This window comes from Olea europaea, unplaced genomic scaffold, assembly GCF_002742605.1.
Source record: "Olea europaea var. sylvestris unplaced genomic scaffold, O_europaea_v1 scaffold505, whole genome shotgun sequence".
In the NCBI taxonomy this organism is placed as follows: Eukaryota; Viridiplantae; Streptophyta; class Magnoliopsida; order Lamiales; family Oleaceae; genus Olea; species Olea europaea.
Window position 1 is genome coordinate 1 of NW_019263365.1, and position 14,160 is coordinate 14,160.

At 36.1% G+C, this 14,160-nt stretch overlaps 2 protein-coding genes across 4 annotated transcripts; both read right to left on the minus strand.

The window, feature by feature from the left end:
* Positions 1 to 4: 4 nt before the first annotated feature.
* On the minus strand, positions 5 to 664 carry LOC111388564 (COMPASS-like H3K4 histone methylase component WDR5B; the record flags this gene model as incomplete). The annotated part of the gene is made up of 1 exon (XM_023013322.1): positions 5 to 664. A coding segment is annotated over exon 1 (426 nt), but the record flags the coding sequence as incomplete, so codon positions are not given.
* Positions 665 to 5,081: 4,417 nt separating this feature from the next.
* LOC111388558 (F-box protein At4g02760-like) lies at positions 5,082 to 13,244 on the minus strand. 3 transcript variants are annotated; one of them, XR_002701599.1, is made up of 14 exons: positions 12,817 to 13,244; positions 12,042 to 12,217; positions 10,934 to 11,131; positions 10,739 to 10,849; positions 8,645 to 8,730; positions 8,447 to 8,568; positions 7,140 to 7,204; positions 6,950 to 7,010; positions 6,797 to 6,859; positions 6,568 to 6,632; positions 6,404 to 6,478; positions 6,062 to 6,315; positions 5,834 to 5,918; positions 5,082 to 5,473 (listed from the first exon to the last, which is right to left on the minus strand). XR_002701599.1 is itself a non-coding variant. In XM_023013312.1 (13 exons), exons 1-12 carry the CDS (start codon positions 13,171 to 13,173, stop codon positions 6,111 to 6,113), a joined length of 1,584 nt encoding a protein of 527 aa, XP_022869080.1. In that variant the 5' UTR covers positions 13,174 to 13,244; the 3' UTR covers positions 5,085 to 5,918; positions 6,062 to 6,110. The 3 variants fall into 3 exon arrangements, 2 of the variants coding, with proteins under 2 accessions (XP_022869080.1, XP_022869079.1); XM_023013312.1 differs by having other exon boundaries at positions 5,085 to 5,918; XM_023013311.1 differs by lacking the exon at positions 5,834 to 5,918 and having other exon boundaries at positions 5,085 to 5,473; positions 12,817 to 13,243.
* Between the last annotated feature and the right edge of the window lie 916 nt (positions 13,245 to 14,160).

Consider the following 14,160-nt stretch of genomic DNA (forward strand, 5'->3'; position numbering starts at 1 on the left):
GCAAAGATTTACCCGTTTTCACATCCCAAATCCGAACTGTATCATCAAACGACCCTGAAACGATCAAATTAGATTGGGGATTGAAGTTTACGCAGAAGACGATATCATTGTGACCCTTGAGGGTTTTGACGCACTCGGCGGAGCGTGCGTCCCAGATTCGAAGCGTACGATCGTCTGAGGCAGAGCAGATGTACGTTGAGTCAGAGGACCAGGCCAAGTCAGAGATTCCATCAGAATGGCCCGTTAAACTGAACAATTTGGTTAAGGTTTCCGAGGACCAGACAATGAGGGTTTTGTCGAGAGACGCGGAGGCGAAAAGCTTGCCGTTTTTTGAAAACTTCACGCAGGAGACGGCTCGTGTGTGGTTCGTGAGGATTTTCTTCAGGCTATACGGCTGGTACGCCTGCGTCGGGTTGCCGTTGTTCGCCATAGCCGTCGAAACCTAGATTCAGGCAGCCACTGTCCAACAAACTAAAAAAATCGAAAATATTATATATTCGATTGAACTCGGTTATCACGATTATGGTCTTATTTTGGGGAATTCAGTAGTAATTTGGCTTTAGGGTTTATTTAATTTTGGGGAAAGTTTGTAGAGGCCTAGGTATTCGGCTGGACATTAGAAGCCATCGAAATAAATGGAAAGCTCTATAAAACTGGAATCGTGTCGTCCCCGACTAAATTTTACAATATTTTATTATTTTGCACCAAATTAAAAATCATCTTCAATCAATACACCAAAACCAAATGAATTGTGTTTAATCATTTTTGTCATTTTATTTATTTAAAAAATTATTTCTCTATTTATTTTATTACTACATAAATTGCTAAATAATTTCACGAAAATATTAAACCTTTATTTGATTCTCATTCTTTCAAAAATTCATTTTCAACTACACATTTTTCAATAAAATAATATACACGTAAATCAAAAACTTTTCTTTAATTTTTAACTACACGTTCTCCATCAATCTACTATTCAAAATACATTATTTCCTTCAAAATGAAAATCAAACAAGGGCTAAATTCATTAACTATTATATTTTTACATTATTAAAATTTATTTTAAATACAAATAATAATAATAATAATGTAAAGCAAATGGTGTTGCACCAAAGTAAAATAGTGCAGAGTTNTCCTCTTCGATGGATGTATAGGTAGATGTAAATGATTCGATGAATATGATAACTATGTTTAAATTAGTTCAATGATAAAATGTCATGTGACATTATGTCAACTTATCTGTTAAGGTTGTGGGCAATGTAATTTGACTACTCCGGTTGTGTTACATATATATAATGGTTTATATAACCTATGTTGGCATTCATTTTCTCAAAAACTCAAGGTGTGTTCTCTTTCATGTTTTTGGCCTATTTTCTATTTTTGATTTTTCAAAACGGTCAAAACGTGTTCTCTTACCCATTTTCGAAAACACCAAAAAAAAATTGTGAAGAAAACGGAAAATGACCAAAATGTCGTTTTGGCTATTTTCTATACAAAACTCCATAAAATTACAAAACACGGAAAACGCCTTTTGAAACACAACCAAATCTTCATCACTTTCTTCAAATCTATGTGACATTATGTCAACTTATCTGTTAAGGTTGTGGGCAATGTAATTTGACTACTCCGGTTGTGTTACATATATATAATGGTTTATATAACCTATGTTGGCATTCATTTTCTCAAAAACTCAAGGTGTGCTCTCTTTCATGTTTTTGGCCTATTTTCTATTTTTGATTTTTCAAAACGGTCAAAACGTGTTCTCTTACCCATTTTCGAAAACACCAAAAAAAATTGTGAAGAAAACGGAAAATGACCAAAATGTCGTTTTGGCTGTTTTCTATACAAAACTCCATAAAATTACAAAACACGGAAAACGCCTTTTGAAACACAACCAAATCTTCATCACTTTCTTCAAATCCATTCTTTGCCTTCTCTGTACTAGACGCCGACTGTGGGTGGTCGACACCGACTATGGATGGTCGCACTCTTCAACCGGCGACGAAAGAGATGTGTCAGTGCCAGCGTGGGGATGCGATGCTGCTCTGAACAGAGCGTCACGACCCAGGGGAGGCGACACTACTGTGGTTTGGGGCCGTCTCTATCGACAGTTGAAGAGAGAGAAGCTGCAGTTCATCGCGATGGTGATCGACACTGCAAATTTCTCCAGACTCTACCTTCTCTCTCTTTTGGGGGGTTTTTTTTGTTTTTTGGATTTGGGAGGCGATGGGTGTTGATGGTGATTTTAATGGTCTGCTTGTGGTGGCAGTGGTTGATGTGGTGGTGGGTTGTGTTAATTTTGGCAGTGGTGAGTGGTTCAGGGTGGTGGTAGTGATTGATGGTTGGTGGTGGCAGTGGTGTTGATTTTGGTCAACGGTAGTGGTGGTGGTTGTCTCTGTCGGCAGTGGTTGATGGTGGTGGACCTGTTGGGAAACACATTTTCCAAAATTTCAAAGAATTTCATTGTGAATACGTTTTTCATTTTTCTATTTTCAAAAATGTTTCTCAAAATGTCAAACAGAACACATTTCCAACAATTTCAAAATACACACTCAAAACGCAAAACTCAAAATGAATTTAAAACTCAAAACTATAAAACTAAAACACGAAGAGAACACACCTTCATTTTTTTCAAAATCAATTTTCAACCACATTCTTTCATAAAATAATATTACACGTAAATTTAAAAATATTTCTTATTTTTTAACCAAATATTCTATAAAAAAATGATTATTCCAAAATACGTTTTCCCCCCAAAATTACATTTTAATAGAGTTCAAATAAAGGAATAATGATTTACATATACATAATTTGATGATGTACGATTGGGTCTGAATTTCTTCAATCAAATAAAAAAAAAACAACTTTCACACTCTTTTTTTGACACTCGTCTTATAAAAATCATTATGTAACCTCATTATGTACAATTAACATTATTCTTATCACAACAAATACTATAATATTAGTTTAGGTAGAATTATGTAATAGGCTCCGTAATGTTACTAGCACCACTAATGCTATGTCAACTTATGTATCATACATATCATAAGGCATTTTAAATGAGGTTCATTTCTCTATTTTAAGATGATGTGTCAATTAATGACATTTAAATAACGCTTAAGCAACAGTAATTTTAAATAACATTACCCCTATTTTTATTAAATAATGCTATCTAGTATGCCTAAATTACGCTTGATATGTTAAATTAAATGAATAGTGTAACATTACATTTAAATAAATCTATCATTTAATGTCATATTATTGTCACCTTGACTTATGTTTGACACCAGTAATGCTCAACTCATTTTTATTTTGTTCGAAGTATTATGAAGGTACGAAAAAGCATTAATTGTCAATAGATTAAAACCCATTGCTAATATAATTATTAAATAAATAGATATATATATATTTATAAAAGTTTAGAAAGTATCTACGTTAAAAACCAAATGGTAAATAAACACTGAACACTGTTTAATCTGGTCTCCAAATTTTTTGTTTCAAAAATAATATATTTTGTTTTGAGTTGGTCATCTAACAGTTATTCAATAATTTCCATTAAGGCATAAATAACAGAGATTGATAGAGCAAAGATTAAATCAGAATAAAGACAATCGAGTCACACTGTCAGAAAAAATTGACCAAAGTCCTGACCGACTCTCACACTATGGTTGGGACCACTTTTTTCTTCCAATTGTTTATTCATGCGAGGCCTGATGCTTGTGAGAGGCGGTCAAAACATCTGTCATCTTTTTTTTTCTGGCAGAGATGCTTTTTCGAGCAAAGATATCTCCTCTAATTGCTTGTACCACCCAGGCTTGTGAGAAAATTTCAAAGTTGCCCACCGGGGCACATCCAAGTTGGCAAAGGAAGGACAGTGCGGGGCTCGCAACCCCAGCGTGAGGAGTTCGATTCCTGGTTGGAGCAGCTGAGTGTTGTAATAACCAGAGGAAGGGTTGGAGCAATTTGGTGATGTAATAACCATGGAGGAGGCTCCCTTGGGGTCAGGAGTATAAAGGCTGTTCGAACCCTAGTCAACTTGAGCACATCCCGCGATTTACCTCCTTGGGCTGCTGAGGGGCCGAAAGTTCAGGGACGAAGATATAGTCTGGCGTAAGCTGGGACACCTCGTTAAAAAAAAAAAAAAAAATTCAAAGTTTGGTAGATTTAGGTGGTCTCGTGCGGGGTCAACTGACCCCAAATACTTTATTTTTATTTTTTACTCACTTTCTAGCTGTCATTAAATTATAATTTTTTTTGAATAATAACGTTGCTTTAAAATTAGTGGAGTCGGCTTGCGAACCGAAACTCCCGACTCGAACTCTGCTCAACCTTTTTTACATTGAGTATTTTTTGGTCCGTGCCGAGCAAAAGCTCAACCAAAAAATTGAGGCTCGACTTGAGCCAAGCTTGGTTGGATTTATTTTATTTTTTTGACTTTTTTTTTTTAAATTTAAACGGGTCGACCTATGTGGCTCGATCGAACTCGAGCCGACTCCCCAAAATGGAGCTCGATGCCTCCAAGCCTCGAGTCGGACCGCTTATGCTTCTTTTGGACAGAGCCACAGACGGCCCGTGCCGAAAAGCCCAATTGTCATCCCTATTTAAAATGTATATTTTAATAGTCGTTGAACTTCATTTTATTTAACTAATAGTTACTATACTTTCAAAGTTTTTCCCTAACTACTTTTAAGTTTTAATATTATTTTCACCTATCATTATGAATCCTTTGAAAACAAATTAACAATTCCATTTATATTATGTCACAAGATTCGTTAATTTAATCCCAACAAAAGAAAACTGAGAAATTTCTAATATTCCTTGAGTATTTTTCTCGTCTTTTTTTTTTTTTTTTAAAGGTAATATTCCTTGAGCATTTGAAACTTGATAGTTGCCAAAAGAAATTTCTAACATTCCTGACGTATTTGAAACTTGATATTCCCGTTGGCAACGTATGTAGTAGTCTATATAATTGTTTTCATTTATGTTATGTTGCATGAAAGAAAATTTATAACTTGACTCTTAGCCCCACAACGAAAAATATAATTCCACATGATTATGGAAGTAGCACACATGCTCCAAAATTATGGCTCATCAGCTTCAATTTCAGAGATCTTTTTAGTTAATAATCAAAAATAAATTATATTTAACGTCAATAAACATAAGTTAAAATTACGTTGGAGTATCTTATACTCCAATACTTCGATAGCATAGATACTATAATTCATGTCAACTAAATGAATTTTGACAAGTGCATCGAAATCTAATTGCAAAAATTTTAGTTGCTGCTTATATGTTATGTCCCACACTTGGAAGTAGAAAAATCCCCTCACAATTTTGACAAGCTCGGGATACCCCTTCGATGGCTTAAATTTCAATAATCATTTGCAAGACTGCGATGATGATGAAACGATGAAATTGCTCCCTCAGCCTTCCTTTAGTGCTTGAGCACTACAATCTACTGCAGCACATGTTCCTGCACAACGAGAAAACCCACATCAATGACAATGAAAGACTAATGAAACCAAACTACTCAAATCCCGGCACAAGATCTGTCTCTAAAAGCTCGCTGAAGCATAAGAAATCAATCTTCAAGGCTTCTACATTTGTTAATTTATCAAGTCCAACTCAATATGTTGAAAAATAATGACTTAGAACACCAAGTTATCAGAGCTCAAATCGTGCATGGATAGGCTAAAGCTCTCTAGATATGAATCCTAACTCGAACTCAATTTTAAGCTCATTAACAAATTGAAACCAGCTTCAACAAATTATTGTTCAACTTGACTTTGCTTGTTTACACCCCTAGGAGCAGGTGGAATTGACGTGTTGATACCCTATAAAACAGGTTCCAATGAGGAATTCCTTGTTGACTGATTGAACAGCCCATTGCCGTTTCCTAGCATGTTGCAAATTTTGCACTGTATGGAGAAAATTATGCGATCAGATTTGAACAGTGTATTGAGATCGACTTAAAAGATATGTTCTACCAGATTGAGTGATTAAACTATGTTCATGACTGTCAAAGACAGGAAGGGAGAGAGAGAGAGAGAGAGAGAGATACCAAGAATATACGGTGGTCATGCTTAACCAATCTTCATGTTCAACTGTCTCTATAAGTAATCGACTTCATCTGAACTTTCTTCTTGAATTGCATGACTGGAACTTGGACTACCCTCATTGCCACTTCCTTGATCACTGTTGTAACTGCTATCGGATGAACTTGTAAACAACCCATCAGACGTATGACTACTCAACAATGAAAGTGAATTGACATCACTATTCATGTCACTGCTGGTTGTCTGCTCTTCAAGGAAACTGCGTAGCAGAGACAAGAATCCCAAATGAATAAATTGATGCTTAAATTTCATAGGCATATCGACAAAGTCGAAGAATCTTTACTCACCTTCCTTCTGCAGGGAAATCTGCCACAATTTTCAGATTAGGCCTCTCTTCCAATACTTGCTCTAATGACATGAAACTGCATAGTGTCCCATATGACTGTTAGAATAAATGGACACAGCAGGTTATATATACTTAGTGGTTCTGGCAGGCTAGAAATAAAACTACCCTGTGGTGAAAGATCGATGATACCAATCGCCATCAGATGCTAAGCCCTCACGATTGGATATGTCCTGTTCAGCCAAACCATTTACCCAGGTTAGAGCCTCCAAAATTGATATAAGAGGTGTCTAAGACACAAAATAAATGAAGAGAAAGAGGAGAGAGTGCATTTTAGCAGAGAGAGAGAGAGAGAGAGAGAGAGAGAAGGAAAAACAAAAAGAGTTTTTAAACCCACAAGATGTGTAAGGTGCTTGAAGCGTCCTGCAAGAATTGCCGACAGCAACCGTGAAACCTCCATCTGGATAACACAAGTTATTAATTAATTGAAAAGGTACTATTCTCTTCTTTTTATGCAAATGTATATGGAAGAAGAAGCTGTAGCCCTTACTTCCCTCAAATGAATGCAATCCCGTAAAATCAACACCTCCAGTGAGCTTCCACCAAGATTCCTAGAGAAGATAGAAGGTAGAACGATAAAAGATATGCATGGAATCATCAAAGGTACACAGAGATACAGACATACTAGATGCACTGTCCTGGAGCATCTGGAAGACACTAGTTCACAGAAGAAAACAAACCTAAGAAAGTCACCAGTGATTGAGTAGGATGTTGAAAAGTCAGCATGCTTCAATTTGCGGAATCCCTGCAAGGAGATGCCATGCCGGTTTAAGATACAATCATAGAATGTTCTTTGGACAAGTGCCTAGCAGCATGACCAATACATTCAATCGGTTATGAATTTCATCGATACATTTATGACATATCCATGAAACAAGCATGCAAACTAAGCCCACGGGATAGAGTCACATCTTTCATGAGGAAATTTTTCCATTAGCTCATGCCCTAAAACAAGCAGCATGTGAATGCTGTGACACCTTTAAGGTTGACCAACACAAGTACTGATTAGATTTGGCCACAAGGAGCTACACATGAACCCTTCTACACAAAATCATAGGCCCAGGACAACATTATTTGGGCTGACAGCTAAAAGCAAATTTATAAGGGTGCACAAAAGGGGCTCCAATGGTTGTTATTGTTACTTTGGAGGGAGAACATGACAAATTCATAAGTACGTAAACCAACCCCCTTCACGGGGTGAAAAAAATGGGAAAAAGAAAAAAGAAAATTTGTAATTATATTTGAGCCACAAATTACTAGCAAGCAGGTCATTTTTTAACCAACATCGCAACACAAATCTTCTTCAGTTCAGTTGAGGCACCATATCTTCATTTAAGATAATTAGATACTGAACTTGGCATCTCTTCTAATTATTTCAACAATACCACTTCCTGCTAAGGAATCTTATAAATCAGGTCACTCTACCTAGCAATGATAGTCAACACCTTTGAGAAACAAAAGCCTACTCAGTCCCTCCAAGTGAAGGCAAAGACGAACTGAACAACAGGAAGAAGCAGAAGCAGAAGCAGAAGCAGCTAAGCCTTAAAAAACAAAACAGAACAAAGAATTTTCTCAAGAACTGGAACCTGAAGAACATCTATATAATTATAACACCTACTGGAGCATGATTATCATTCCACATATTTGTACAACACACATCATGACCATAAATTCCTAGTATCTAACAAAGTATCCATGAATTCTGTTGTCTGGCCCTCAGAACTTGCTAATTGATATCCATAGACTGCTCTATATTACACAGGTAGGTAGAGACCAAGCAATAAAGCAGCAACTTTGTTTACAAGACTTAACGATACCAATGGGCAATGAGAAATTACCATCAGAATTTACTACCTAACCCAGTTTCAGTTTAAATAAAAAGTCTTACTTCACAGCCAAGGAAAAAGGCTTGCATTATGACTTAAAAATTGAATTCAAGGAGAAACAAAATCCACAACGTCTGTCATCTACTAACATATTACCACACCTTGACAAGTACACGAGCTTTAAAGTCGTGCAATTTGAATCCTCTGAGTGCCAATGAAGTTAGATGGGGACAATTGTTCACAAGATCATTGCATGTTGGCAATTTCAAACTATCATCTCTACCTGAAAATAAGTATGTCATAAGTATAATGTTTCTCTGGAATTGAAATTGGCTAAACATAAGTGGGGTAAAATGCACCTGTTTTGGATGATTCAAAAAACAGGCGCTCTATCAGATGACAATGTCTGCTCACCGACTCCAGCGTCTGCCTCAGTTCAACATGACTATCACAAGAAAATGAATTCTCATAAAAAGTAGTAAGAGTTATCTTTTGTTACCAAGGTAACTGGTAATAAACCACATTAATACAAGCTTAGAAGGCAGATAAATAATTTTTAGAGATCAACTGAGGTAACTTTTTGAATGAATCAAAGATAATAATCATTTAACCTTTGCAGGTACCAGTAAGGGTCATGGCCATCATTTCCCATACCATGGGCCATAGAAAGGCCCAGTCCCTTATTCCACCAATAGTTGGCAATAGTTATAAATAAACAAAAAGATAAAACAGACACATCAAGACCAATACCAAGAGTAACATGACCGTGAAGTCTAGCCATATACTGCACCATTCATAGTATTACCACAAGGCTGCCAGCATGTAATAAGTACGGATACGGATAAGGATACGTAATTTGAATATGATATGAGTACGTCGATATGGTTTTTTCAAAATAAAGTTAGGATACATGGATACGTGTTATAAAATTTACCATAATTTCATTAATATAAAAAAAATTAAAATGGAAGCATAATAATAAAAAATAAAATAAAATAAAACATTAAAACATTAAAACATTTGAGTTTAATCCTTAATTATCCCAACTCCATTTTCTTCAACATGAGCTCTTCATTATCATTAAAAATAACAATCTCCAACTTTGGCTCATCTAATGATAGATTAGCAAAATCGAACAATCCAACAACTTTAAGAGCATCAAATAAGTCTCCGATAATGTCATATATTTTGGATTCTCCTTCTGAATAAAGATCTAATTTTCTTTAAAAAAAAATTGCAGATTGCTATCGATGCACCCATTCTTCAATTCCTTGTGAAATTATTCATTATCATGAAATGCACGAAAAAGTACGTACTCTAATCATTTAATACTAGTTACTATCTATTTTCAATAATAAAAATATATTTGTCAATTATTAACACAGTTGCACATGTAATAAAAGACTAACAACATTGTGTATTTCCAATAAAAAGTCTAGTTGTTAATTAATTTAGAACTCTAATTGGTACTTTCAATAAAGTAAAAAAATCTTTTTCAATCTATAGTCAATAACAGTGAGTTTTAAAAAAGCTTAAAATCAATCATACGCTTCATGTGTCCTAATGTATCGGATATGTATCGATAAAAATTTAAAAACATAAAATAATAAAAAAAAATACGTATCCATACTTATTGAAAATTTAAAAAATATAAAATAAATGCCTATTCTATCAAATTAAATGTCTCAAAATGAGTATCCGCCATCTAAAAACTCTTTTTCCCGAGTTTCCCTGTAAATACTCTATTAGAACAAAGTGAAAGTAAATAATTTTTTTGTTAAAAGCCCTGCAAAAGTTAATTTGGAAAAATAATTAAAAAGAACTTTGTAATTTAACACTGGTTTTACATAATCTTTTTGATATATGTACAAAGTTGCACAATAATGTTGTTGGGGATACCTAGAATTGCAAGTTATTAAGCCGTAATTCCCTGAACTCAAGCATAAAAGTCTTCTCATCTAGTTCAGTGATTATTAACATTAAGAATTATATACTGAATCATCCTCATCAAACTAACAGAAATAATTGCTTAACCACTATAGACAGGTAGTTTGACAAATTCTGGAAACTAGATCACATGATGCATATAAAGTCAAACTCCTTCTACCAAAAACGTGAACCAAAAAAATAGTAAACGAAGTGAAATGTCCCCTAGGTTCTAATCTATACAAACTAAGAGTTCCTCTGACCAAGTCCTTTCTTCCCTATCCTCCACGCTAAAAAATGTAAATATTAACAAACAGTTCTAGAAATCAAAACAAACAGTTCTAGAGTCTAGACAGTTGATGTCTCTATTTTTACAAACCTGCTAATCATCCAGCAATGCCGAACAAAAGGGACTAAAATCTGAAAGCGTAATTATTAAGTATATATTAAAAAATGTATTCAGTACACATGAGAGCATGTATAAGCATTCAAAATACAATGGAAGAAACAAGTAATTTCATACTTACAGGCCAACAATTTCAAGATCAAGCAGAGAGGGGCAAGCAGATAATGCTACACCAAATGCTGTGTTGTCCATTCTTTCAATATTGTAAAGGTGTAACCTTCTCAAAAGCGCCCTTAAAATGGTGGAAAAAAAGACACGCTTAATACATAAACAACAAACATACAATGATTAATAGCGTCAAAGCTTCATTTGTTACCCTGGAGCACCACCATCAGCAATCAATGGTGCCAAGCAAGACCTTGAAAGAATAAATGACTCTTTACCCTGTCTAGACCTCTTATCATTCCACGAAAATCCTGATGCATCCGTTGTATTCCTCATGGAATAAACAAGAGCTTGAGAAGTACCAACTGATGAATTAGGGGAGCTGGGAACAACCCCGAGCTTAAGAGACCTGTGTACATTAAAATGCCAACACGATTGTAAGGACAAACACAAAAATTTCTCATACGTGAAGAACTTTCAGAAGCACGGATACTATTGGAGCCATGTCTTCAGCAGAAATAGAATTTCACAAAAATTACGAGTCTGGCTGCTGTGTCTGTACCAAGAGATGCTTAGATACCAAATGGAATATGCACGGTAACAATATATGAAACTTCAGCTTGAAGTAAAAATGGGTACAGAAGAATGGACCAAAAGAGGCTCCATTACGGGTAAGTTCCATTCAAGGTAACTATACTTTTACTCTAGTGTCAATTAGGAAACTGTATTTCAATTTTATTCAATTGGGTAACAAGACTTAATTTGATTTTAATATGGTAATTGAATTGACGGAATAGGTCACATGTCAATCAACGACGATAGTTGTCAATTATGTCACTGCAGTATCACTTATTACACGTTTACAATTGTAGGCCATGTGTAATGACCATCATTTATTAACTACTACCACGTAATTGGTATCCGTAAGTGGAATTGTTTGGAGTTATTTTAATTTTAATCAAACTAAAGTATAGTTAATTGATTAAAATTGTATATCTCACGTGAATGGAATTTACCTATTGCAACACTAAATGAAGCTTAGGTAATTTAAGGTGCAGTACTCCCATTGTTACACTTAGGACAGTTGAGTGTCATTTCTAAGATACATGACACAGAGCACGGATACTTATACAGGATAAATGCACATTTTTGTCAAGATTCCTGGAACATGTAGCATGATGGAATCCAGCCCAAGTTGTGAATATGTAATGACTACAATGTTACAGCTACTCCCACAAAGAACTTCAGTCGTCAAGCTAATTGAATATACTGGGTAATATCCAACTTTTCTATTTATATACGGGTGTACCGTACCGTACCGTAGAACTTTTCCAGCACGTTGAATCATCGTTGAAACGACCATATTGTTGACCTTTGGGACTACCGTTGTCAAATCAATATTAGAATAACATAAAGGGTCCACAGCACACTTCCGGAAAAAGGAGCATGAAGCTGCAGCATGACATACACTTTGTGTATCGAGCAAAGAAAAAACCTGCAAAAAAGGAAAACGTGCAACAAACTTATTAGATCAAACCACAACGGTATAGTCCATATTAATCATGATAAAAAAATTTAACCCCAAAATAGACCATTCACAATCTCCGGAGTGAAACGCATTTAAACAGTTATACACACTGATAACATGGATCACCTAATAATTAAGAACAAGAAAAGTAAGAGTGATCCATGTACATGTAACTGGCCAATATCACTGACAAATTCATGGAACAAAAAACAGTGAATAAACACTGGAAACCAAAAGGCAAAAATAGTAACAAAATCAACACTGGAAACCTGAAACACACGCGCGAGCACAAAATGGCATTAAATATGCCGTAGCAGGCATAAAATTATACTTAAGAGATTAATACGAGGTATTAAAAAGATAAAGAAATTGCAACAGTTTTAGCTCAACTTGAAGGCTCACGATATTTCAATTGGTTTTCAGTTGACAAATGGTTTAATCCAACTAATAGATTGCAAGCCCTCCAATTAACTATCACTAAGAACGATCGATGATCCAGATTAGTGATTTTAAGATGCAATTGAGATTTTCGATAATTTTAAAAATCAATTACAAATTATACGAACTTTGATAGTGAGATCGGGAGAGAGGGCCCAAGCGACGGAGTTATGCATGGAAGCGCGTTTTCTGGTGGATCTCATGGCGGCTTCGGTAAGTGCGGATCCGAGTCGGAGTGCGCGTCCTATCATATCATTTTTGTCGGATTCGCAAGCACTGGAATCGAGTATGCGGTCAAGCGCAAGGTCCAGATTGACAGTAGATGAATCCAAGAGAGCTAAAAACGATTCCAGAAGCATATCGACGGGATTTTGGTTCGGGATTGGTATGGGTCTAGGCTCGGGGGAGCAGCAAGGACGCTTGGGCTTAGGCTTGGGGGAGGTGGCGGCCACGGCGGAGCGGTCGAGGAGTAGAGTGGCGTCCATAACGAGTGGCGTTGGTAGAGGAATGAGGATGAGGATGAGGTTGAGGTTGAGGTTGAGGTGAGGTGAGGTTGGGGTTCGGGGTGCTAAATAAGAGAATCAAGTAACACGTGGGATCTGGAATATGTGTACGTGGAAGAAGGAAATGCGTACTCCATGGAGTGTATTGCGTCACGGCCCACCGAGTCTAGTCCACCGAGTCAACTCTTGAGTTTGAGTGATCTCAGAGTCATTTTTACAATAAAAAATAATCAATATTTGCAACCGCCATCCTATAGCAAACAAACCCTTGGGACGTAATTAATGGACCAAACATGTCCTACATGTATATTTGGTTGTACTTTCAAATTATTTATTTTTTCTGATGCTCTTACTCACTTTCCTCATTGCGACTTAAACGGCCTAAAACTTGCGAAAGGTGGGAAGTTACACAGTAGGGGAGGTGCGTGGAGGCCAATTGTTAGGACTCTTATCGAGAAAATGGCAAAGGCACAAGTGATGTCTTGACTGATGCCTTGTCATGGTCGAAGGTGTGTGTGATATTCAAATAATGCGTAGATTCGAGAAGGAACGAAGCAAAACATTTGGGTTGGTTTCGGGATGCAACAGTAGTTGAATCACAATGATACTAATTTACTTGATGGTAGTATCGCAAGACGGAATTTGGTGATGTAGGTTAGATTTGGCATTGATCAATGTGTTGATATGAGCGTGTGTTCGACAACGTAGGACCCCATTGATTTAGTATCTTGTTTTAGCAACTAAAGATTGTACATGTGTTGCCTCTCCTTCTCCACTTAGGGGTGATTTAAATGGCATTAAACCTGCAAGAGATGGCGGGGAACTTGGTGGCCACAACAGGTGAGTAAACATAGGAAGAAGCTTTTGAACAATTTATGTAGCGTGGGTATGTGTAATCTCTATGCTTAGGTAATTATTCTCTATTTATAGCAGCATTTATGGATGACGTGTCTTCGTGTTACATAGTGA